This window comes from Cuculus canorus, chromosome 4, assembly GCF_017976375.1.
Source record: "Cuculus canorus isolate bCucCan1 chromosome 4, bCucCan1.pri, whole genome shotgun sequence".
NCBI lineage: Eukaryota > Metazoa > Chordata > Aves > Cuculiformes > Cuculidae > Cuculus > Cuculus canorus.
The window spans coordinates 39,577,358-39,604,582 of NC_071404.1; the positions used below are offsets into that span (position 1 = coordinate 39,577,358).

At 40.3% G+C, this 27,225-nt stretch overlaps 2 protein-coding genes across 5 annotated transcripts in view; one reads left to right on the forward strand and one right to left on the reverse strand.

Moving 5' to 3' along the window:
• The first annotated feature begins 5,436 nt into the window (after positions 1-5,436).
• HMGB2 (high mobility group box 2) lies at positions 5,437-7,858 on the forward strand. Its single transcript, XM_054065290.1, has 5 exons — positions 5,437-5,572; positions 5,697-5,860; positions 6,451-6,596; positions 6,678-6,852; positions 7,333-7,858. The coding sequence occupies exons 2-5, from the start codon at positions 5,711-5,713 to the stop codon at positions 7,483-7,485; spliced, it is 624 nt and encodes a 207-aa protein (XP_053921265.1). The 5' UTR covers positions 5,437-5,572; positions 5,697-5,710; the 3' UTR covers positions 7,486-7,858.
• A 10,883-nt stretch (positions 7,859-18,741) lies between these two features.
• GALNT7 (polypeptide N-acetylgalactosaminyltransferase 7) overlaps positions 18,742-27,225 on the reverse strand; it is a 91,120-nt gene continuing 82,636 nt past the window's right edge. For all 4 annotated transcript variants that reach the window (XM_054064632.1, XM_054064630.1, XM_054064631.1 and 1 more), the window contains 5 exons: positions 26,164-26,286; positions 25,647-25,865; positions 23,350-23,448; positions 21,925-22,053; positions 18,742-19,206 (listed from right to left, as the gene is read on the reverse strand). In XM_054064632.1, coding sequence (XP_053920607.1) covers positions 19,069-19,206; positions 21,925-22,053; positions 23,350-23,448; positions 25,647-25,865; positions 26,164-26,286 — 708 coding nt within the window. In that variant the 3' untranslated portion in view covers positions 18,742-19,068. The remainder of the gene's footprint in view (positions 19,207-21,924; positions 22,054-23,349; positions 23,449-25,646; positions 25,866-26,163; positions 26,287-27,225) is intronic.

Genomic DNA, 27,225 nt, shown 5'->3' on the forward strand with positions numbered 1-27,225 from the left:
GGTTTGAATGTAAATAAGAATGTAACGTGAGTTCTAGGATTAGAGAAGTAAAAAAAAAACAAACAACCAAACCATATTAACTCAATGCAAGTAGAAAAAAAAGTTCTTGTCAAATTAAGACTGAAAAAGTACAGTTAACAATTATTGTGACCAGGAACGGCTAGCGTTTCTAATACTATCTGCATTAGGACCACAAGAGATTTCTTGTATTTTTTTCCTATCGTATGACTGCTGTAGTTCAGGCTCTGCTCTGCAGCTGTCCTCGGCAGTGTCTAACTCAGGCTGCCTTTGTTTTATGTATTTGCCACACAGCACAAAGTCAAAACAAGTTCTTGAGCTTTCAGACTAAACCAGCCTCGTGTAACACAGTCACTGTTTGCCTATGAGCTGCCTAACTGGTTATGCAGGCTTTAGAATAGCACATATAGTAAACCTGTGATGTTTAAAGGGTAAATATACATTATTTTTATATAAAATACATTATTTGTATGTTATACAACAAAAGAAAAATGAGAAAAGTTCTTATATATTATTTTAAAAGCAATTCTTTAAGATACTGACAGAAATACCAGTTTTGAGGACTTTTGGGAAGCTGCAATTATGTGTTTTTTTCTAAGCACAAAGAAAGTAACTGCTCATAACTGGAATGCTACAGTAAAATAAGTTTTGTGTTGAATTTAGGTAAGCAGTAGCCTAAGTAGTTCTGGTTTTTGCTTTTCTTCTTAAAGTTCCTACCATATATCTAGTTTGAGATGCTCACATGAAGTAGTACAAAATAGTACAAAAAGTTGCTCTCTGTAGACTTTGTAACTCACAATAAAAATGAGGTTTTAAAGCAGTGACCTATTAAGTGCTTAATAGCAAAAGTTTACTGCTTAAAGCTAAATTTGCTTTTTCTTTCAATCTCCTGCATTACTATTAGTGAAGTCGGGTGACATTAAAATTGAGAGCAGCTGTAACTTGCTTTCATTATTCATCCAGTAAACACTGACTTCTCGGGCCCAAAAGGGAGACCCTTTCAGCAGTAATCACTCAGGAATGATCACTTCCCAAAGCAGAATTTTATTGCCATTAAAGCATTTTCCATACAAGAGTTTGAGTAATAGCAAGAGTCACTGGGGAGAGACAGTGGAGCTTCTTCATCCAACTGACTGAATTCAAACTGACAGTGTCACCATATAATACGCTTACACCAGAATGAAAGTTTGCTCAGAGTTAAGGTCATGTAACTGTAGTTTACAACTTCCTCAGCTAAATGGTATCCATTGCAATGGATCTGCTGATGGAAACGTTAATTCAAATAAAAGGTCTTTGTTGCTTTCTTCCCTTGCTTTGTGCGCACTGACACCAGTATCCAGAAAAGCTGTAGAAGCTGCCCACAGAAGCCAAGAGATCCAGTACAATATGAAGTACTGTCACTCCAATTGACACATTTTTGTTGCCGCAACACACTTTCCTTTAAATTAATTTCTCAGCTCTGTAACTTGGTCTCACCCGCCTGGTCTTTTCCCTTCCTTCCATCCAGTGTTTCTAGTCACCACATTGCTTACCTCTCCTCACACACAGTTCACTGAAGATTAAATGAAATTAACAATAGTGGCCAAAACTGTAATTATGAAGCAGATTAGAAATGCAAAAGGGCTGAAAGGCAGGGAGCTATAAAACTTAACAGTAATTTCATGAGCTCAATTATTTGAGCAGAAGTAAGCTTCAAGTCGTGGAGTTTATGCTTCTTCCCCACAACTGTCATCCACATATGGTTAATAAATTAACCACGTGGACCGACCAAAGTCAATACCACATAGATTGCTGCTTAGAAGAGTAACAGTGACTGAATCTCTTGAGACAGAATTTGTGGTTTTGTCTGAAAAGGAACAGTATGGTGTAATGAAAAAATGGTGACAGCTTATTGTGGAAGCAGGCACAGAGAGAAGCGCTTTTCCAGGCACGAGGGTGCTGAGAGGAAGGCACAGCTTTGGGACTGACAAGTTTCTAACATCAACATTCTTACTTGAAGCTTTCAGCATTGGCGCTGCTGTGGAAAGCTTCCAGTATCATGTTCAAGCGTGGAAAATTTTCAATACTGCCTTCCTTGTTGGAGGACAGACAGATGTTAAAGAATACAACTGTTTGCTTTCTTATGCTGTCCTATGTTGCATGATATTGCATGACATAACTGTCTATGTTTATATTTAATTGTAAAAAACTTTCAGAGAAGAGAATCAAGAAAATTAATATGTTTAAAAGAATAAAGAATCTAATTTATATCTTAAAACATTTGATTAAATCATTTGAAAGGCAGGTCTCATTTTTTCCCATAGCAGTAATTACACTTTCTCACCCTACCTACTTTTCCACAATCATTTTCTTCATATTCTTAAAGCAGATATGAAAACAGATGCAACGGAACAAGAAGTCTCATTGCAATTATATTCCATAATTTCCAAAGACTGTTCCAAAGTGTCTTTTCCATGTACTTGCTATATTACTACTAGAAGGAAGAGTAAAAATATGTTAATAATAACCTTACATAAAGCTTTTTTTCCTTGTTTTTTTTTTTTTTTGTTCATTCAATAACTGACAGAGAATGGATTTGGAAGAGTAAAATGAGAAAAATCCTTTCTTTTCAACTGCTAAAAATAACTTTGTTGCCTGCAGACATGCTGCTGACTTTTCAGGGACAAACTCCCAGAGGTCATGACTTGCTATTTCAGAAGCACTGACATTGAAAAAAAAACATTTCCTGAAAACTGGAGGACCACTTCATTGGTTCTTTCAACTGCATCAACGAGGATTCAGAAGCAAAACTGATTTTGATGGAGTTAACCTACATTTTTATATGACAGTGAACAACACAGAAAGTACCTATGAATTTCTTCGAATGGTCTTATATGGAGTTCTCTAGCTAAGTCTGGTGGACAAAGAATGGTTCTACACCAGAGATACTAATGGCTGTACTATGTTGCATTCAGTACACACTATTATTGTAAGATTCTACCATCTGTTACAAAGCTACTTTATTAACTGGAACACGCTGCACAAGAAACTGTCATATACAGGTGGTTTACCACAAAGTGAATGAGTAACCCATCTGGCAGCTTACTTCGCCAAATAAAAGTGCTTTCCAAATAACATAAGAAGTAAAGGCATTTTTAAAGCTACACAGCAAATTAAAACAACTCCTTGCAAAGTGGCTAGGCCTTCACAGAATTCAGTATCCCAGAAGGGAGAACATTAATTTGCTGCAGAGTAGTAGTGGAATGGCTTACAGTAATAAATAACAAAACATATAATATCCCCTGTGTAAATGTTTATTTTAGCAGATAAGTGTAAGCTCTGTTTGTAGGTTAAACACTATCAAAATGAATAGCCACAGAAGTTAGCCAACACTAGAAACTGGATAACTGGCTTCTGACAGGCTTTGACATCTGCATCGCTCTGTCAATTTACCTCTCCCTTACTGTCTCTTCCAAGAGGATTTTGACTTTTTCCTGTTTACTTTATGTATTTTAGGGCTCCAGTTTGAATACACACATAAAGCTTAATATAAAATAGGGAAGAGGAGGTGTTTACTACCATATCAGTGTTCAGAGCGAATATGTCTTTGTTGGAGGGAAAAACCACAAATGAGCTTGAAAGGCTGGACCTGATAAATGCTGCTTGTTCAACAGTACTTTTACTGGATGGGGGAAGACTCTGGAGATCAAGACATTGACCCATCTCACACCTGCAACCAGTCAACACCCACAGATAGCTTTGGGATTCTTGTGGCTGTTTAGAGGTCAACATTAAAACTCCACTGAAAGCACAGCATCCTCAGTAAGCAAAGTTATAACCTGCTTTTCACCAGTGCTATAAATGACATGTGAAAGAGAAGGAGTGTTAGAAACTACTTAGATTAGTAAAGATTGTTTGCCTAAACTGCTGTTATCTAGAGAACTGGATCACAATAACCAGACAAAAGAAAAACAACCTCAGCAAACCCCACATCATGTAGACCAGGGCCAAACCACAATTAAATAAGACTAAATGACTGAACTTGGGTTTCATCCCCAAACCGAAAGGGCCGGGTTCACAGCTGGCAGTTCCCTCGAAGGCATGAACTTGCCCAGTCACTCTTAATGGGGCATTACAGCTTCGGCCCAATTTTGCTCCCAGGCTTTTGCTGCTGTGGCTTTCAGAGAGAGACAAACCCAAGGAGAGGTGACACTTCCCCTCCTGAACCTTGGTGATTCCAGCTTGGCGTGAACATACCCCACTACTACTGGCCTTTCCCTATGATCCCCACCAGCCCCAGGGGGCAAAGCAGCACATTTCTTGCCATCTCGGGGGCTGCTGCACACCCCGTTGGCTGAGAAGGCCAATGGCATCTTGGCTTATATCAGAAATGGCACGGCCAGCAGGTCCAGGGAGGTTATTCTGTCCCTGTACTCAGTACTGGTGAGGCTGCACCTTGAATACTGTGTTCAGTTCTGGGCCCCTCACCACAAGGATGTTGAGGCTCTGAAGAGTGTCCAGAGAAGAGCAACAAAGCTGGTGAAGGGGCTGGAGAACAAGTCTTACGAGGAGGGGCTGAGAGCTGGGGTTGTTTAGCCTGGAGAAGAGGAGGCTGAGGGGAGACCTTATTGCTCTCTACAACTACCTGAAAGAAGATTGTAGAGAGGAGGGAGCTGGCCTCCTCTCCCAAGTGACAGGGGACAGGACAAGGGGGAATGGCCTCAAGCTCTGCCAGGGGAGGTTCCGACAGATATCAGGAAAAAACTTTTCACAGAAAGGATCATCGGGCACTAGCAGAGGCTGCCCAGGGAGGTGGTTGTGTCACCATCCCTGGAGGTACTTAAAAGATGGGTAGATGGGGTGCTTAGGGACGTGGTTTAGTGGCAGACAGGAATGGTTGGACTCGATGATCCAAGAGGTCTTTTCCAACCTGGTGATTCTATGATCCGCGGGCAGAAGGGAGGCAGGGGACAGCGGCGGCCACACCACAACCACGGGGACGGGGAGATGGAATCGCCTCAGTCGCCAGCCAGCCCCGCCCGTCCCCCTTCGGCGGCTTCTCTTGTTTTTGCCGCCCCCCTCGCTGCCTTTTGTATTTTCAAACCACGCCGCAGCGCGCCGCTCCGCCCAATCCGGAGCCGCCCGCCCCGCGCCGCCCAATGACGGGGCTCCCCGCGGTTTTTTAAACCGTCGCGGTCCGCCAATCGCCGCCCAGCGCGCGGCCGCCCCGCCCCCGCCCCCGCGCCCGGGCCGCAACCGGTTCCAACGAGTACGAAGCGCAACAACGAGCTCTCTCCCCCCGACCCCGCTCGCGCTCTGACGTCACGCGGCGGGCGGCCAATGGGCGGCGGTCGCGGCCGTGGCGGGCGGGGCTTAGGGCAGTTTGAACGCGCGCGGTAGCCAATGGGGGCGGCGGTGGGCGGGGCCTCGGGGGGCTGAGGAGAGGGGGGCGCTCGGCGGGGCGAGGGGCCGTGGCGGGCAGGGCTGTGGGAAAACAAGAGGCTGTAAGTGCGCCGCCGGGAAACCATTTAGCAGCGGCAGCAGCAGCGGAGGGAGCAGCGCCCCGCGCAGACAGGCAAGGCACCCCCCACCCATCCGCCGGGGGCAGCGGGAGGGAGCGGGGGAGAGGAGGGAATTCCCGTCGGGAAGGGCTGGGATGCGGGTGTCCCAGGGCCTGACGCCGCCTCCGCCGCCCGCAGGGACCGAGCTCGCCATGGGTAAAGGCGACCCCAACAAGCCGCGGGGCAAGATGTCCTCGTACGCCTACTTCGTGCAGACCTGCCGCGAGGAGCACAAGAAGAAGCACCCGGACTCGTCCGTCAACTTCGCCGAGTTCTCGAGGAAATGCTCGGAGAGGTGGAAGGTGAGCGGGGCTCCGAGCCGGGCTGAGCCCCTGCCGCGGGATGCTGGGAAAAGATCCCTGGCAGCAGCTGCTGCTCGGTCCTTAGTGGGTCACCGGGCGCTTTATCTGATCCAGCTGTTGGAACGGGTCCAGAGGAGGGCTACAAGGATGATCAGAGAGCTGGAGCACCTCTGCTGTACAAGGACAGGCTGAGAGAGTTGGGCTTGTTCAGCCTGGAGAAGAGAAGGCTCTGAGGGGATTTTATAGCGACCTTCCAGTACCTGAAAGTTGTGAGGGGCTGCTTTCAAAGACTTGTAGTGATAGCACTAGGGGCAATGGGTATAAACTGGAGAGGGGTAGATTTAGACTAGAAGTAAGGAGGGATTTCTTCGCAGTGAGAGTGGTGAGGCATTGGAACAGGTTCCCAGGGAAGCTGTGGCTGCCCCATCCCTGAAGGTGTTCAAGGCCGGGTTGAATGGGGCCTTGGGCAGCCTGATCTAGTGGGATGTCCCTGCGCATGGCAGGGGCATTGGAACTAGATGATCTTTTAAGGTCCTTTCCAACACAAAGTATCCTATGATTCTTCTCCTTTCTCCTCTGTGCGCACACAGACGATGTCTAGCAAGGAAAAAGGGAAGTTTGAAGAAATGGCTAAAGGAGATAAAGCTCGTTATGACAGGGAGATGAAAAACTACGTTCCTCCCAAAGGCGAGAAGAAGGGAAAGAAAAAGGACCCCAACGCTCCCAAAAGACCACCGTGAGTGTTCCTGTGTCTGGAAATGAAGTATTAGTTTAAATAGTCTGACATTTAAGTTTTAATCACAGTCTTTTGTTTTAGGTCTGCATTCTTCCTCTTCTGTTCTGAACACCGTCCGAAAATAAAAAACGATCACCCTGGCTTGTCGATTGGAGATACAGCAAAAAAATTAGGTGAAATGTGGTCTGAACAGTCAGCCAAAGATAAACAGCCATATGAACAGAAGGCTGCAAAACTAAAGGAGAAATATGAAAAGGTACAGTGAAACCAATAAAATAATGGTTACAGTTGTAGAGTTCACTGTAAATGTGTGACTTTTCTTTTGCACCTAAATCACATACGGTTTGTAATTCTAAGTGTTATGTCAGCCTTTGTCAGGCTTCAGAATACACAGAAAGGTGTGGCATGGAAGGTATCTGGAATGTTTACAGTGAACCTGGATGTGGTTTTACGTGTCTTTAGATTCTACCAATAAGATGGTTTACTTCCAGAAAACAGGTCACCTGCTTGGTGAAATACATAGTCAAACTCCAAATGACACTGAAGTCATAAAAAGTCTTTAAAACTACCTGGAGTCTGTGTTCTCTTGCCAAAAGGTGTAAGCATGAAAGTCTCAAGGCTGAAACCCCACTTTTCTGCACAGACTGTTTTGCACAGCATAGTGTTAAATTACCAAAGCAGTACAATTTGTCTTCAGAGTTACATTGCCAGCAACTAAATCACATTTTTCTTTCAGGATATTGCAGCGTATCGTGCCAAGAGCAAGAGTGATGCAGGAAAAAAGGGCCCAGGTAGGCCTGCAGGATCTAAGAAGAAAGCAGAACCAGAAGAGGAGGAGGAAGAGGAGGAAGAAGATGAAGAGGAGGAAGAAGAGGAGGATGAGGAATAAATGAATGTCCTGCTGTAAAGATTTATGCTCAAAATCCAATATTTTGCTAAGAATGTGAACTCGAGTGCAGCTCATTGTTAGCTTCAGTATAAAAATCTGTACAGAATTGTGTATAGGTAATATGGTCCTTTGTAGGAAGACCTCTTTAATGTAAGTAGTAGCTGAGGGCTGCTACAGTTTGGTTTAAGAAAAAAATGTTGTGGAATGTTTCTGCATATTTAATGGTTTTGTTGAAATTCAGTGACTGATAGCCAGGTGTTTTCTTATAGCTAAGTAAAACAAAGGAGGTAGCTTAATAGCTGATCTTATATTTTGTAGTATATTGCATTGTATTACTTTTTTTAACAGTTTTGTAATAAAATGTTGTACATGATTATTGTTTTATTCCTGATGTTTCTGAGAGGCTGGGTATTCCCAGGATGCTGAAGCCCTGTGCAAGATAGTGTTTTGCGTTTTTGGGCTGTTGCTGTTACTGCAAAACTGGCAAGTCTCTTGAAGCGTTGGCTCCTGGATTTTATACAGCAGTTTAAACTTTTTTTAACCACATTCTTTCTCCCATATATACTACTGCTAGCTGCAATTGATTATTTTCCTTATACTTGCAGTTACTTTATATTACCTTGTAAATGTGAAAAATACCTCATTTTTAAAGTACTGAAGTTGCTGATAATTATTCCTGTGTTGTGTTCTTTCCCCATAATACTGAAGCACAGGTCTAAAAGTTTTATCTTGGTGTATTAGCTGATAATCAGTGAATCTTAGCAACTTTCTCTCCCAGAGCTCAAGGTCACTGGCCTTTTCTGCTGTCCATATCAGGGCAGGAAAGTTGGCTGTAAGACAGATGTGGTTAGATGTATGTCTCTCCAGATGTTCCCTACTCTTCTCTCTCTCTGTGGCCTCAGTATTAGTGGCTTGTCATAAAATACACAGCTTGCAGAACAGCATGAAAAATGTTGGAATGTTATTTCCGCACATGCCAATAGATTCCTGCAGGAAAGAGGAGGCATTTGTAAAGAACATGTGCTCCGTATATGTTCGTCTTTGTGGTGGTTAACAGTATTGTCAGTTACACTACTCCTTGGTTTTCAGGTTTTATTTTAACTCTAATATATTTAAAAGTCTAAATCTAGATATCTAACTCTTTGCAAGTGGGAAATTGGAGATTTAAACTAATAGTTTAAAGTTAATTTATTGAGACATACTATGTGATAGCTTTTACTAGCCTTTAAATGCTCAGCAGGGAAAAAACATTAATATCAAAAATACCAAGTACTATAAAGGGCAGGCTTGCAGCTTTTTGTTGTTTTTAAACTGTCTCCCTATTGTCCATCAACTTATGAAAAAATTTTCCATGCAGTTATAGGAGTGGAAGATAAAAAGCGATTTCAGCACTATAAACATAGTAAATGTTACTGTGGTAGGTTAATAATAACACAGCACTTTCTGAAATAAGTCTTGACAAAAGCACTGTGTATTCCTGAAAGTATGGAAATAAGGTAACTGTAAAAAGAATTAAAATGTTTTTAAGCTAAAGGAGGTACTAATCTTAAAGGCCTTAGAAACCCAGAATTGTTTTTCCCTCCCCACCCTGCCCCAGAGATACTTAAAGTAGTATCAGAGGGATTAGCTGCTATTTTATATGTCGGACCTGCCAGAGATACTCAGCTCAAGTGGGATAAATGCTCCATTTTGCAAGCACAGATTTTAGGAAGCTGCAGGTGTAAACTGGAAGTGAGAGGCCGTTGTTCTGTGTGCAGTAGAGCCTGCGGTCAAGAACATTTTCTCCTGTAAAGTTTGCAGGCCTAATGTGCCTTTATCCTTAACTCAAATTCTTCCAGCTAGAGGCAATTCCCTGTCATTGTATGTAGCTGAGACTGCTGCTCTCACTCAGTTTCAGCATATCCTGTTTTGATTTCCCTGTAGAAATGTACCATCACCTCCCTTCAATTTTCAGGCTCTCTCCCGGAACTGAATAGTGATGATTCAAGACTTTCTGATTAGATTTAAATAATCTTTTGCAGTGGAGCAGTAGTCAGAATAAATTGACTAGTTTGATTATTTGAAATGTTTATTATGTCTGCTCAAGTGCTTTTAAATTGAAACAAAATGTAACCTTTCAGGTGTCCTAGAAAGCTGCATGGGTTACAGAATTATAAGTAATGTGTCAGAATAAGAGCATATCTTGAGGTAATTCTGAATAAAGGAGCTCTACTTTTCTCAGGTAAAATGGCTTTTTAGGTCCCATTTTGTTTTGCATTAGTTGGCCAGTTTAGCTTCAGCACAACTCCTGCACAAACTACAACTGCCTAATATTGTCACTTTGTTGTCCTATGTCCTAACAATGCTCTATGAAAAGCCACTTGTGGGTTACTTTTGTTTACGATCTCATTTACAAATATATCCTGACTGCTGGAGAGATCTTTGTTGCAAAAATAGTCTTTTGCACTGCTCTAGTAGCGTGACCCACGTAGAATAGAATCATTAAGGTTGGAAAAGACCTCTAAGACCATCCAGTCCAACCATCGGCCAAACACCACCATGCCTGATAAACCATGTCCCGATGTGCCCTGTCTGCATGCTTTTTTAACACCTCCAGGGATGGCGACTCCATCCCTTCCCTGGGTAGTCCGTTCCAATGCTTGACAAAAAAGTGAGCCAAAGGCAGCCACGGGCTTGAATCCCTGGTGAGGGAGACAACAGATAGGGAAAGAACCTGCCAGAAATGCTGGGCTACAGCTGGCCCACAAATTACATCATTACATTTTGTGTGCATGCCATGGCAGCATGAGCCGCAGCAAACCACAGTAGAGCTCTGCATCGGGCTGATCTATCAACTGAGTATGATGTCATGGCTACAGATAATTCGTAATTTTTTAAAATAATATTTTGTCCTTTCTATAAGAACAGATTTGAATATAGATTAAAGGCAAATGAAAAAGAGCATGTGAAAATTACTATTTTCAAATTAAGCTTAAAGAAGTAGGGTATGTCAGGTCAGGATGTTCAGATAATGCCCATCTGTGAGCACTGAAAGAACTAGTGCTGGAAGGGACTAGGAAGTGATCAAAGTGTAATGGCGATGTTTAGAAAAGATAAGTTCATAGAAGAAAAGTTAAATTAGTTTTTCACATGCACGCTCGATATGGACAACCTCATGAAACGAATCACTGGAAACTTTTCACTGGAGGTGGACTAGGAGCCCTGTCTCAAATCAAAACTAAAAGGGATGCCCAAAATGATTACAGGCATCAGGGAGACTGCTCACATTGCACTAAGGCATACCACCCAGCAAAGCAGACCAAAAGACCACCAAAAATAAGACTGAGGTGGATGAAGAGCAGGTATGAGAAAATAACAAATGTAGGAAAGCAGTCTTTAAAGTTCATTTCTAAACCTTTAATCCAGAAGAAACCTGCACCCTGGCAGGCCGAACATATCAATGCATGGCAGGGAAAAAGAGCATCAGAACGACTTAAGGAAACAGACTAATAATTTTCAAATGCGTCTGAACTAGCAGGGCTGCCAAGCTCTCCTAGGGACAATAGATGCTCAAGATATAGTAGCAATGCCTACAGAAGATTTCAGGAAGGACTTTTCCTTTTTTTTGAAAAAAAACCTTGAAGAGGAGCTTCAGGAAGTTTTCACGACAGAACTTTTTAATGGGAGAGGCATGGTGGAGCATCTGTCTCAAATCCAAGTGTAAAAGGTTTTGAAACAAAATGACAGGACAGATGGTATTCATCCAAGAGTTCTAAGGAAACTCAAGGATGAAATGGTTGAACTATGAACTGTACTTTATATTTTTTCACTTAAAACTGCTTAGTGCTAGAGGAATGGAAGGTCACAAATATGACACTAATTTTTAGAAAGCATTCTATGGAGACAGAGGAACTTCAGAACAGTAATACCCATATGGCAAGCTGGTAGGAACCACAACACAGCCGAGAGTTGCTGGATGAATGACTAAGTAGGACTTGCAATTTCACGAGAGGAAATCCTGTTCCACAGACCTGTGAATATACTTCAAAGAAAGCAGTGAACATGAAGGTAAAGGAGATCAGGCAGTTCTGGTCTGCTTGAGCATGGTTTGGCCTACTTCTCATAAAAGAAATAATTGAAGGCCTTACATGAATAAATAGCTGGTTAACAATACAGGACCGAAATAGGAATTAGTCATCAGTTTCACCAGTGGAGAAAAATCACCTATGAAAACCCATAGGTTGTTATTGGAGATGGGGTTAATGACCAGTTATTGTTTAATGTATATGTAAGTGACTTGGAAAAAACCTGGTGAATGGTGCTGCAAGAAAGATGGGAGCTAACAGCGAAGAACTGCAAAAAGCCAGCCTGAAGCCTGAAGTGACAGGGTAATAAAACCAGTAGGTGAAATATATATATTACAGTATATTACATCTTAATGTGTGCTCCCTCAACACATGGGAAGGGGAAAAAGCAGGCTTAACTGTTATGTCATGGGTAATGTAGGTAGACAATAAACTGCATTACATTAATCTCGAGGAGATGCTGAAGCTATAATAGACAATCCTGTGAAGATGTAACAGATGTTTGCTACAAAATCAAATAGCGTGTTAGGCATTATTAGGTAAAGAGTTAAGAACAAACCAAATATTTAGTATTTCCTTACTGTCTTTCTAAAGGAATATAAAGTTTTCTTTTTCTTAGATCAACTTAGAACAAAGTCTGTTTACAAAGTTGGTCTTATTTTTCCCAAGCAAAACCTGTGATCTGAAGAACTGTAAATATGCCTCTTTTGGGTTATGGGTTTTTTTTTTTTTGGTGCTTTTTCAAAGGGAAAAACTTGATTAGAACAGCTACAGAGCTGGGAACTGACTGCACTATATGCAGGCTTTAGAACTCAACACAAAAGAAATTACAAATGGGTGTAGAGAGAGAGTCAGGAAAAATGGAGCAGGAGTTTTATCTTGGATTAGCTAATGATCTATTGAACTGTTTCATAACAGTGTATCACAGGCATCTTGTACTGGTACATAATCTAGTGCATATTGCTCAGTGATGGATTATTTGCTGTGGTGGTGACATTAATTCTACTGCACTTGCCTTACTATCCTTAGCATATGTTTAATTTTCTGTTTGTTTTCTCATTTTGGCTTGTATTTCTTTTCACATCTTGAAATACATAAGTACTTTGCCAGGAACCCCTGCATTTAAAAAATTGCTGGGCTCCTCCTATGAGCTGCAACACAGCCCAGATGTTGAGCTCACTGCTGCATTCTCCAATGCACGCAGACTTTGAGGGATGCATTAACTCAGCTTAAGTGTGGGATACGCACAAGATTCAGAACTACCTGATAAGAAAAAGTTTGTTCCCATAAATCAGTTTTCCAGCAGAGCTGAAAGGATGCAGTTTGAGTGGACAAGACCACACCCTTTAAAAAGCCTTTTTGCTGTGAATGTTTATTGTCAGTGCTGTTACCTTGAAGCCAGCTCTTGGAATTAGGGAATTAAGACCTTTAACACGCCTTCATAATTCTCCTAAATCTCACTGTTTTGTCTCAGCAGAGGACTGAACCGCAGAGCCAGAGCGCCTCTCAGAAATCTTGAAACTTTTTGCATAATCAGGTGTGATGGATGACTAAGGTCTGCCTAGATTCAAACAGTGGTTAGACAAATTCTGGATTATTGAATAGAAAATCATCTCTAGGTGAGAGAGTGCTTGAGTTGTATATTGCCAGAAGTAGGGACAATGTTAGACAAATATACTTGTCACCTCCTTTCCCTCTACCCTGTGGAGGAAGGGAGACAGGCTACCGTGCTAGCTGGCCTTTTGGTCTGATCTTGCATGCCCTTTTTAAGTTCTTACAGTAAGCCCAGTTCTTATCATAAGTAAAAATATTTTTCAACTTTTTCCATCAGGGACAAAGGGTCCTGCTATTTCTGGAGCATGGACTCCATTCCTCTCATAATCATCACACAGAAGATAATGGGATACAGTAACAGGCCAAAAAAAAACGACCCAGAAGGAGTGATTTCTATCCCCAGCTGGGAACGGCTCAGTCCAATATTACTTTATCCCTAATAGCTTTTAACATCAGTAGTAACCAGCACCCACTCTGCTATAGGGCTACAGAATTGTTTCCTCAGCAACACCCCACACCATCTTACCTTCACTCCCAGACAGCAGGACAGGCAGTTTTCTCTTCCATCGCCAGGTTGATTAGGCTCTGTCTTTTGGGCTTCCTTGGCATCTTCATGACAGGTAGGCGTCAGGGCACTCCTTGGTGCAATTGAAACAGCAGTATGACTAGAAGCACTTGCAGAGCTCTGCATGCTTTTTCTTCTGGTTAGCTCTTCCCGCATCTCCTTTCTTATGAACCCATACGAATGCCCTAGAAGGCTTCTGCTTTTACCCAGTTCTACTTCTGTTAATTGTTTCTGCTGCTTCAGAAATAAAAATATGAGAACTGCAACTATAGCTGCCTGTTGGGCAACCGTGATGGCTTTGAGGACTCTGGCAATAGGGTGTAGCTACTCTCCAGACTCAGGCTAGCAAGGTGTCTGTTGCCAGGGAGGGCTCGAGGTCTCTTGAGTGTACCACAGAATGACACAGTGCTTCTGCAGTGGGACAAGATCCCTGGCAGCGTGGATCCCTGCACAGTTTGCAGAGGACACATTTTGACCCAACAGCCCTCAGAAATGCAGGTATCAGCCTTCATGGCTGCAAGTCCTAATGCTGTGTCTCATGACAGGTCTAACTCAGAGAAGACGCACACACAGAAGAAGATCCGAGGACTTTATACTCAAAGATCCACCACTGCTTAATGTAAGGGCTTCTTCAAAGATACTGGCCAACATTATTTTCTTGAGGAAATCGTTCCAGAAATTTCAAGGGAAAAAGGCTGTATTTTGATTCCCATTTCAGCCTAGTGTGTTCAAGTGATTCAGAAAGCCTGTTCCAAGCATGATTACTTCATCTCCATTTCAGACTGTGCTTTAACAACTCTCTGGGCATGCTGCCTTCTTGACTAACACATGCTGCCACCAGCAGCCCTTTCCACGAAAGCAAAATATCATCTCTCCATTCACTTCCCTCCCCCTTTCAGGACCTCTGGGATGCTTAGCCAAAGGGCTGCTGTTGCGTACATGCACAACTCTGCAATTAGGATTTACTGTGGTGGTGTTTTTTTTTTTATATGGGTTATTGCTACAATGCTTCTCCCACCTTCCTGCTCTGCAGAAGAACCACTGCCGAGTTGTTAGAATTTGCAGCCCACTGGAGGCATTTCTGCTATCACATCAAATGATTGCATTCACAAGACCTGCAGGACCCACCTAGCCCTCAGCCCTGCTTTACCTACACTCCGCTTTGGATAGACCACAGTTCTTCTCTCTAAAGCAATCACATTTCTCTTCAGTGAAGTATATTGGTGAGAAAAAGAAGATATCTAACATGCAAATATACCTTTTCATCTTGATATTTGAACAGCTGTATGAACTCCTCCTTACAGGCTTTGATCCTTGTCATCTTCGTTGACCTGTTAACTGAAAGAATGTGCATTTTCCATCAGTCAGTTAAGACCCATCAGACCATAAGCTATGCCACTGCCTTGCTGAAGAGTCTCCATCCACACTATTGTTCAGTACAGCTACAGAGCAGTACAACGTGGTAAAAATCCTGAGGTAAAAATCCTAGTAAAAGCTTATTTTTCTTTTACTAGGACCTATGTTACGGAGCGACGGAGAGTACTTGCTTTTCAGTGTAAAGAACAGACTATGTTTTTTAGATTTAGAAAACAAAGGCTACTAAAAATGAACTGGGTTAATGAGATGTGTAATCCACACAAATACAGCTGTGGGTTGGATAAGCGAGGCAGCACGCACCAGTGCACACACTTGTGGTAGCGGCATGTGAGGGAAGATGACCAGAAGCTCCCACAGTGAAAGGAGGACTAAAGTAGCTTCAGGCATTGCTCACAGGGTATGCACCTTTTATTTTTTTTTTTTTTTTAAATAGATAGGGAGGCCAACTCACCTGAATTTTTTGATAGCCTATTACTTTTTCTGCCTAGACTCGTTCTGCCAGCCCAGCTAGGCAGCTTACCATTCCAACACTACTGGAGGTCAGAGGAGGCTTGCAGGGTAAGTAAAGCCAACAACCAGAGGATTAAATACAGATAATGACTTCTGATGTTCCCAGAAAGTAAATATTCCCCTTGAAGAATCACTGACATTTCTCAAAGATTGTTTTCATAAATGTAGCAAGGTAAGATTTCAGAACACAGCTAGACCGAGTATTCCCATGCAAGGAGAACAACCAGAAACAGAGACACTGCTAATCTATTTTTTCTGACCTGGCTCTTTTCACCTACTACAACTGATGGAACAGCAGGGAACAAATAATAAATGCTTTTACAAAAAAACCCCCCAGTTTGTGTTCAATTGTGGACAATTTGCATGTTCTGAAATTTCTTTCCCTATTCCTATGCCTCTCCATGGATCTTCCACAATTTGACCTTTTTTTAACCTAAAGGGAAAAACCACGCTTGATGTGCAGCAAAATCTAGAAAAGCATCTTTTGTGTTTTAGGCACAAGCCTATGAAGATCATAGACAAGCATAAAATTTTTACATCTCTGGTGTAGTATAATAGATCTCAGGCTTCTTGGTCTAGCTTTAGAGCAGTGAGTTGATCTTAACTATTGGGCTTTAGGGACTGAAGTTTGGAGGCAGATGGTATAGAAGAAGGAGACAGAAGGGAGACTGGCATTAGGGAAAGAGAATGAATTACTTTGAGGATGCCAGCACTGGGGACAGTATCTTTGCTACTGCTCGAAGGTTGCTGTTGGTTCTCCTGGTGCTAGGATCTCTGGTAATGAAGAAAGATATCCCCTCTTTCCTATCAGCCCCTGTTTCCATACATAAATTAACATTCCCTATGTGAACTGAACTGTATTCCTATTGTTTTGCCAAAGAAGCCTTTTGATATCCAAACACAAGGCCAGGAATCGGGAATCCCACCTGTAAAAAAGTGATGTAGATTTTAGCATTTAGGTTTGGTGTTAGGCCAGAACTTGTGTCTTCAGGTCCTGATTTAATTGCATACTCTTCTGCTAAAAATCATTCTCAGGAAATAAAAAATGTTTGATTGAAACATATTTGTTGGTGGAAGCATACATGGACTAAGACAAAATATACAGTCAAAATACTACCGATCTGTCTTGATCTTTGGTTCTACTTTAGAAATAATTCTAAACTTTATTTTCTATAAGCATATTAAATCTACCTAATTAGACCAGGGCAGATTTGGATACAAAAATCCAAATAGGTCCATGTGGCAATTGTCAGTGGGAATTTCATTTTTCACTTTACTGGAAAAAATCATGAGTCCTCACAGATATGACAAAAGGTACCTAGATAAAAAGTAAAATAAAATGCTTCTAATATTTGTAAGTTTGTAGCACTAAAGCTGTCTAGATTTAGATATAGGGTTTCTATAAAGATAATAATCCACTTTTACTCTGTAAAAGTATAGCAAACCCAAAAATTCAAATATTTTATTTACTTTACCTAAAAAAGAAGCAACCCATAAGTAAGATATACATAAGTTTCCCAGATTTATCCCTAATAAATTTTTTAAGGATTTATACAATTTCTACAGAAACATACAGTGTATCAAAATCTGCATAAATCAAATTTATAAAATATGTAGAAATGCATAGTGATATTATCATCAACTTACAAAGCAAGAATATGGGAATTATTTTTTTCCAAGCCAGCTATAGTGGGAAAAAGTCATTACAGCAACAGCTTCTTATGATCTCATGTTTTGTAAGGCTTCAGCCTCACAGATTCATAGTCACATAGAGCATCAGCTTTCAATGAATTGCACAAAATATCCATTAAAAATGCACACCAGCACAATTTATGTGCCACCATACTTTCTCTTATGCATAGTCGTATGATTAAATTAATCTACTTAACACACAAAAATGGAGTCAGTTTTCATACACTAAAGGAACAAGTACCAGCACATACCCTTATTTTCCATTTTTTTTCCAGTTTCTCCCTCCTTTATTTTCTATTTTTCATAGCTCTGAAAGGATAGATGAGAAGCTTGAAGAAACTCGGAAAGATCCCAAACTAATAGATCAGTGCAGACAGCCCTATAAAGATCAAACTCTGTCACCGAATATGATACATAAACCTTATTAACATCAATGGAAGCTGCATGCAATGCTATTCTAGATTTCAGGGAAGTATTTAGTCATATTTAACAGTGTGACATTATAGGCATAACTCTTATGAAATTGGTACACTGATGTCAACATTTAACAGTCACAAAATCTGGAATAAGGAAGTAAGAATAAGTCATTTCTCCTCCACTTCTCCGTTCATTCAGAGTAAATACTTATACTCCTATCCAGAACATTTTTAGAAACTTCTTGGCATTCTAGTTTATACACTATAGCACCAAGTGGCTGTATTTTGTGTTTGTAATCCCTCAGGAAAAGTTTCCAATGACAAAAATAAGAAGAAAATTAGTATGAATAAATGTGTTTTCAGGATTTCCACTTATCTTTTAAAATCCAAATCTGGCATCCAATCTAGTTGACAGATGTCCTTGCAAAGAATTACGCAGATGTGTTAAAGAGCTGGATGTTTTTTCTTAATTAAAAGTTGTAGTCCAACTCTACATTATTTCCATTTAAAATAAGAATATAAATGAAACACTGGATTATTTCTAAGTTTTACATAATTGTGCAGCTTTATTTTATTTTTATTTTATTTTAAATTGTTTTTATGTAAGGCATGGTTTAAACAAGCAAGTTAGTGCTTACAAATTCTTAACTGGAATTGTGAGGGTGCTTACTTCCAGCAGAATGTACCACATTAGCACTAAAGTAGACACTAAGCTCTTCCTTGCACTGTACAAAGTGTCCAGTCGAAGTAGAGCAGCCAAACTAGTAAAAGGAATTTGTCTTCAGCAATGCAATAATTACACAGGGTGGTACAGCTGGTCCCTACCCCTGGTGACAGCTCAGAAAAATTCATTGTATAATTTCCAACAAATGCTTTTCTTGTGAAAGAGAGAAATGAGAGAGGCACTAAATATGTTCAAATTCACCTTTCAAAAAAGCAGCATGACTGTGAGAGAAGGCCACCCTGGCTAATAACCTGTGGCAGTGCTTAGTAAGATGTAAAATTAAATAAAATATACAACAGGTTGATATTCACCAAGTTCTATGAAAATCTGGTTACTCCAACCTTTTCAAGTGTGTGTAAAAAAACTGCCTTCAGACCCCTGAGTGTAATCCCAAAGAAGACAACAACGCTTTTAACTATGTTCCTATGAAACATAGCTAACAGCACATTAATTTACCAACATCTTAAAACAAAAAGATGTAAACATCTACAGAGTTTAAGGTAAAGCAGTTTTGTAAACATTAACTGCAGATGATAATGTTATTGTAATAATCACAGTTCGTCTATGTCCTTCATCCAAGCCAGGAGGCTTGCAGCTGTACAAAGTTAATAATTGCAGCAGTTTTCAGGCTATTTTCAGTCCTGTACAAATTAATGTGTCAGTAGGTAGGTTTTTGTCTGTCTACACACTAAGAATGTTGTTCATTTCCCATTTCTGCGTAGCTTTACTGGAGTCACACTCTGAAATGAAAACTTGATGGAGGACTTCGGAGCGATCCAAGCACTTCCCTGATGGGATGTGAGTAAATCTGTGCAGATTCTGGAAAACAAAACCATCAGGAACATGTGTTGATTTTGGTTTTTTTTAAGGTTTTGGTTTTTTTTAACATCTTCTTTGCAACTATAATATAGCTATCTACAAAACCAGGCTTCAGTGTCCCAGAACAGAAAACCTATATTTTCACAGCCTTTACATTATGAAATGTTTGATCCACGTAGATCTACTCGTAGCGCCTTGCATTTCTCTTAAGCAACAAAGAGGTAAGCAAATTAGCAAAACAGTGTGTAAAACACTTCCAGCACTTCACCCATCCCGTAACCAAACCAAAACATTAACTCTTAAGGACAGCTCTATGAGAACAGACTTCACTGGGCAGACCCTCCTTCCGTTAGCCTTCACATAAAGCAACTGCCAAACACCAACATTAACCACACTGGGGCAAGAAAAAAAAAAAGCAGTAACTTTGCTCTCTGTTTGGCTCGTAGAAAGAATAAAAGAGGGTATGAGAGCAAGTCTGGCCTCCGGAGCAACAGGACGCTGCCTAAGTAACTGCAGACCTATTGTGCCTAGCGCATTCAGGCTGACTCACGCATTTGGTTCCTTCCACACCCCTGATGCTGCACTACCCAAGACTCACACATACCAAAGCAGCCTGTGGCCTCTCTTCTGCTTGCTGACCACAAACACCAGATGCAGCCCTGACTCGCTGACCAGTTCCATCTTGCATGGAGAACAACAAAGCAGAAACAAACTCATGGCACTGCAGCTGAACTGGGGTTCTGCAGCCGTGCCCTGCACACCCAGTGCCCATGGGAAAACAGGCTTCCCCTGGCACAGGCACCCTCTCCCACTCCGACGTGCACGTACACGTCCGAATGTTGGTTCAGCTTGATATCCATTCCTGCCAGTGGGCAGACATGGAGACATAGAAGGCCTCTACTTGGAGAGGTAAGCAGATGCTTGAACAAAAGCAATAAGCAGACAATCACCAGCCCTAGTCTGGATTTTTGCTCGTGGGCACTAGAGTCCTGCTACTGCTCAACACTCAAGCAGCACAGACGTTACTCTCACCAAACTAGCACATAAACATTAATTCCAGAAACCAACCAACCAGATAAAATCTGGCAGCTTTCATTTACACAAGGCCACAACATTTTTCAGCAGTTCATAAGAACTTCATTCCTTACACCCTTCTCACTAGAAGAAACTCAAGAAACAGCAGAGAAGAAACAGCAGAGTGTGCCAAATTTCTAGTATCTGCTCGATTCCACCCTTGGTGGTCCCTTTGCTCTCACCCCACCTTTTTTTCCTCCTGGAAGCTAATTAGTGTTTTGTTCTACATCCCAGACCATACCTACTGGTTTCCTTATAACTTGCAGTAATAAGCAAACAATTACACTACTTGGTACGACTGTGGAGGATATGGATCTTCTTGCACAAAACAAATGCTTAGCGAAGAGCCAAGTAACATGCTCGGACAAACCAGAAAGGTTGGAGAGTTAACAAGTGCTATATACTATTCCAATATTGAAGCAGAAGTCAGCAGGCAGTGGAAGATTGCTAACTGATTTTTAAATCTCAAGTTTGAAGACTTTTGTCTGTCTACATGGCACAAGAAAGCTGGGTGAAAATGGCATCCTGGTGCTTGAGATTTCCTAGCTCTACACAAATATCAGAAAAAAGTGAGGTGTCTTAAAGGATAGGAAACAGATTTCGCTGCACTCAACAGATGCACTTACATCTTTCAGGCAAACACAGATAACCAGCTAATGAATTAATATAAATATGCCACGTGCTAGATAGATTGAAGGAATATCAACACAGAAGAGTTTCTTAGACACAGAACCAAGTTATGTGTAGCTATTATATCCAAGGCTAACATCATCCTTAAACTATTCAGTCTCATTTTTTAAGAGACAAACAGAAACATAACCTTAGACATTTTTTAAAATAACACTTTAAAAACTAGAATTAATAGAAGACTTACAGATGTGGTGACTAAATAGACTGTAGCAGCCCCTGCATGCAGATTAGCTAACATTCAAAGTATTTATTAAAAATTCATAGATTTTGCAATAGCACTATAATGGTACCACACCCAGAATTCTCAACAGAGCATGTTATTAGAGAATGGCTAACGAACAGGAAAAAGAAATACTGAAGAAGGCAAAGACAACACAAAAAGGCAGAGTAACGCTATGTTTACTTATGCCTATATGTATGTGTATATATATACATGCTTAAAAAGATCTGTCTTTAAAAGGAGTGACACTTCAATTCAGACTTCCCAAAATTAGATATAATATTGTCCCTAGGTGCTAAATGCACCTCAGCATTTAAGTAATCTTCTCACTCTCCATTAGACAAAGACTTTCTTGACAGACAGCATACAAGGAGAGAAGTTGATGGCACAAAAAGCTTTTAGAAACTCTGTCACTCGTGGTAGACACCCTCTTTGCTTCCTTCAAGACAAGTGCTAACTCCTAACATACCTGTGGTAGCTCATGTAGCCTCATAAGATTGTCCTTAAAGATTCTGCTACAGACAGCAACTAGGACCGCTAGCAAAAGCATCTTTCCCTAGAGGGAATTTTCCTGGCAAGCATCGATTTCTGAGAATGTGCAATTAACAATTTACTCTACTTGGTACAGTTAACTGTCACAAATGTTTATTTTCAGATACATGTAAAATAATAAAACAGGTGCAAAAACCCCAGCATGCAAATAATTGCTTTTCTGCTGTGTATCAATTACATACCTTGAAGTATTGCCAGTCCTTGTATTCATTCTGATTACAGTGTGTAATCAGAATTTTGGATCCATCTGGTCCTTTAGTTAAGCACTGATCGTACTGCATGAGTTGATTAGCTTCATTGATTCGGAAAAGCTAACGGGAAAAAAAAAGCCACCTTTTCAACAGTTGACTCAAATATTTCAGAAACACTGAAAATACCAACACAATCACACAATTCAAAATATTCTCTGGTGTTTTTACATCTTCCTTTCAGGAGGGCTCTTTCTTTTACATGATGTAATGCCCTTTACTATCATGACACTCAGTTTTATGAATAACTTACGTATAGGATTTTGAAAGCTAAGAAGCTGACCTCGCAAGACAAAAATGACAAAAATCAAGGGATCCCTATTAGGAAGATTTCTGAAAGTGTTTGATTGAAAGTCTTTGTATGATTTGGTGGCCAAACAATCCACTAAAGTAAAAATAAATAAAAGTAAAACTCTGATTTCCACTATGGGTAAAATGCCAAACTAATGCATCCAGATACAAAAACATCATCTCAGCTACTTCTAATTAAATAACTGTTACAGGGCTTTTAGGGGTAACATATACAGAAAAAGTAAATTAGGGAGCTTTTTCATTAAATATCAAAATAAAAGAGACATTTCTATGGGCTACTAAGAGCTAACCCATATATGATTTTTAAAAGCATCATCCTGCTCATGACTTCATGACTGCCGTGACAAAACTTGCCTGGTTCAAGTCCATGTCATCATAAATAAGGACTTCAAATACTGAAAAAATCTTCCAACCAACAAAGGAAATCTAAATGCAAACCAGCAAGTTTGTGTGGTAATGCAGGTTAAGTTTGTGAAGATACAGGTCAAATACAACAGCAGCTCACATTGCAACCATTCCTTAGTAATTATGTTCTGCCAATTAATTTGTAAAAGACAAATTTGTGTCTGTTTTCAATTTCTTGTCTCCTGTGGTGGAAGATGATGACTTACTGCATAAAAGTGTCTTTTACTTCTATTAGAGCAAAACAACTTTGTGAAATACTTGAGCCAAAGTGAGTACGGGGGTCGATTCCTGAAGGATTAATTATTAGGTGAAGATAAATGATGAAATCAGCAGCAATGCTAAGAGCTGCAGTTGTCCTAATGCAGTGATATGGTTGTTTAAAAACACAGCTCTTGCTTCCTCATGTACATGCTTCACTGAAGAAGAGAATATGAATTTGCCTTCAATTTTGTACCATTTGTGTTTGTAAAGACATTTTCTGATCCCCACATTTTAGCAATGTCAGTATGCTTAGGGAAAATTCCCAACTCTCATCTTTGCAGCTAGCACATAAGTGACCTTACGTACAGGCTTAATAGGAAACCAACCTGTTATCACTCAGAGCAAGTAATTCTCCTTCAGACTTGCCTCCAAGCTCCTTACCTGATTTCCTCCCATTCTATGGCACGGCCCAAGCTCAACAAAGCCACCGTTGGTGTGCCCCATGCTGTCAATGCAGTAAGCTGTTTCAAAGCCTCTAATCTGGAAAAGAGGTTTTGCACTCTAACTTAGTCTCAAGCTAAAAATAAGCGTGAAGGAGTTCAGAAAATTCCAACTTATCTTTCAAACCAAAACCTGATACGTGACAGAGAGATAAGAGACAAACCTGCATATGAAATTTGCAAATACTGATGTTAATGGTTCTGGGAGATAGAACTTCAGGCTGCCCACACTCATTTGCGGGCTCTTACATCAGTTAAGAGTACACCAATAAGGCTAGAGTTGAAAAGCTCAGTTTCAAATTAATGACATCGAAATGTAGGACTTTCAAGTATTTTAACTTATTCAATCTCCTACCAAAGCATGTTCAGTCTCCCAGGTTTCCATAAATAATGCAGCAGCCCAGCTAAGTTATTCTCATCTTGTGGATGAGCAAAATGAGATGAAGAAAAGTCATGCACAGATTTTAACAACCACAGCCAGGCACAGCCCACTGACCCAGTCCTCAGAAGTACTTTCTGCAGCAGCAGTTACATGGGAAAAAAAGAGATGAAATTGATGAGGGGCACGCACTGGGACAGGGATAAAGAACAAAAGTCCTGTCAGAAAGCATGCCTCAACTGCTGATTATCTTGTTCCCTTCTCAGAAGGGGCAGCAAACAACTTTAAAAAGACTTCATTACTCAAATAATATTCTTTGCAGACCTATTTTTTTCTTACCATAGCCTCTTTATTCTTTGTGATGGCAGAAGAAAATCCGGAGGACTAAGCTTAGACCTGACTCTTAGAGAGAGTGTTAGGGAAGATGAACCTCACACTTCTATTCCTAGTGGTTTGGAAATGCAATTAGTGCGGTGCTACAAATAGCAGGGAAAAAAATTCTCAGATATAAGATAACTAGCATTCAGTGAGGAAGAGCTGAAGAAAACTTCAGAGATTTCTCTGAACTTCCGACTTTCCTATTGCTTCACCAGAGCTGCTCGCTTTCATCAGGGATGTCTTCCCACAGGGTGTCTATTATTATTTTATTCTCTTTCAGATACTCTCACCTCAGTGAAGAGTAATATGTAACATGCCTTCCCAACCCCTTATGTGACTCAGAAGGAGGCCTAAGGCTAATGTAGTAACCAATGCTTTGTGGCAACTTTTAGGTAAGAAATAAAAGCGGCATTGTACACCTGGTCCCTCAAATACAAGACTATTTGTAACTCCTTCCACCATGTGTATCCTCTGTATCGCCAGTTCCTCAGAGAAACTAGAGATTATACAATCCTGGCCATAAGAAACATCATAGAACTGAACTTCTAATGCTTTTTCAAAGTTGCAGAAATGGTTCCATTGCATCTTTAGGAAAGAAAGTGGTTATATTTGGTGGGACACAGGGCTCCTCCCTTGCTACTGAGACAACTTTCTGGGTTTGTCTCCATGATCTACAAAAGTAAAACTGACAGGAGAGATAAGGCAAGGCTGGAAAAAAAAAAAAAAAAAAAAAAAAAAAAGCCCAAAGGGAAAAAAACCCAACTAATTTGAAAGCAGGCAGGAGACCTGCAGTAAGAGCTCCTCAATGTGTGGGTTAAAACCTGGAATGAAACAGGCAGGGTTCAGCAAACTGTACTCCATCAGCCCAGTGACATACTGTGTCAACCACAGGAAAATGCCAAATTTGTAACCACATCCTTAATTTCGCACAATTGTACTTGTATACATTAATGCTGGAGATGACTGTTACTGAATCATATCAAATTATTACCTCCAGGTAAGGGATTTGCTGAGGCTCTAACTGTCTGAGTACATCCCAGGCTAGGAAACACAGGCAGAATGTACTCCACCTGGATTTCATGATCTGTTCTCTACACCTTCACAGGAAAAGATTTTCACCTATTAATCTTTGCCAGTACTCCAAAGCTCAAAGGATTCACATTTTTTCTTTAAAATAACTCCCAAAATTCCATTTATGGAAAAAAGAGCTTTAGACATAACTGAAGACAGGGCTAGACATACAATAATCCTTCAAGTAACTATGGAACTAATGAAAAAAATCACACCTCTTGAAGTATATATATAATTTTACCTTGGGTTATATCTCTGTAGCTCTCTGGCTAGTATCATGTACCTTAGTATAGCAGTAATCAAAGAGCCTGTTCTCAGACTGAAGTGAAGGAACAATCACTTCCTTCTGAATTTCCAGTTTCTAAAAAAAAAGCTCCTAAAATAAATAAGAGGTTATATGCTGTACTTACCTCTCCCCAGTCCACATTTTTAGGTGGTAGTGGATAATAAGAAGTTATATCATATGCTATTTCTTCCATAAACCACTTAAAACTTTTGCAGTTGTGATCTTCACGGAATTTTTTCAGCTCAGATATATCTCCATAGGGTAGCGCTTTTGTCTCTGGCCGACTGGCATAAAAGTAATCTTTGTATTCATCCCACCACACTTCTACAACTCTGACATAGTTCTGTGAAGAACAAGGATATCGTTGCTACCTCAAAGCACATACAACAGGTCAGATGCAACTACATGTTAATTCCAGAAATTTAAGATTCATCCTTTTTAAAAGTGACAGCAGTTATCTTAGTAACAGTAGGATTGACACAAAGATTTCCCTCCCATGAGGATGACCATCTTAGCATTACACACTAAATAGCTCTGGATGAAGTGCTGTCTAAATTGCTACTGATAATTTAAGTAGATTTATCTAAAACTATTGTTATCTAAAATAGAAAAACACCTTCAAGTTTGCAGCAAAACAATACCTTTAATGTAGGAGAAGACCCAACGTACACAGGGGGTGGATTTCCTTGCCAGCCCTGGAGGCGATAGATGTGTCCAACACGAGAACAGGGCACAAACAACAGTTTTCCCCCACACTGCCAGATCTACAAGTTAAAGCAAATGTAGTAATACACATGCACAGGCATTTAAGACAGACAAACAGATAATAAATAATGGAAGAAATGTGAACTACTCTTCTTGTTATACTGACTGTGTGTTACATCTAAATATTTTTGCTTCAGATGTAAGCATCAACATAATAGCTCTCTGAAATGAAAGGCTGTATTGAGTACATTTTCAACTCAGCCATGAAATTACTCTAAATAACTTTTTAAAAAAGATTTTTAAAAAGTTTGCCATCTCATTCCACTGCTGTTTTAAAGCAACAGTTAATGAATGAGCCCACAAATCGGGTAATTTTTATTATGACAGAATTAATAATATTTTTATTTTATTAAAGCAATTCATATATCATCATTAAGATGGGCTTTGGTTAGATGCCGGTCATATTTAAGTTTTTCTTAAGAAAGCCTAGTAGGAGATAAGATGTCTTTGGTAACCCATTGTTCAAAGTACAAATAGATTTTTTCTTTAACTACAGTAGACAAAAATAAAAAATGGGTAAAACTTATTAACATTCTGAAATTCCCTCCCTCCCACATATCCTTGTATAATCCACTTAAAGAATACAAAATATATCTAAATCAGAATTTAGTTGCTTATAGTTTTCACAAATTCAAAAGGTAGCATCAAATCCTAAGTCAAGCTAACTTTGGGGATGTTCCAAATTAGCCTGAATTCCAGATTAAAACATGACTTAACATCATAAGGAAAACCAGGCACCACAGTCTTTCACTGCATCATCATATTAATTTTAATTTTCTTAAGTTTTATCAAAACCCCCCTCAGATATGCAAGGTCATTACATTTGTTATTGGCATGCAATACTGATAAATATTTAGTTCTTCTGAAGACTGGTTGTGATCTACCTGCAATCAATTTGGAGGTCTCTACATAATCAGCACTTCAATTACAAAACTACT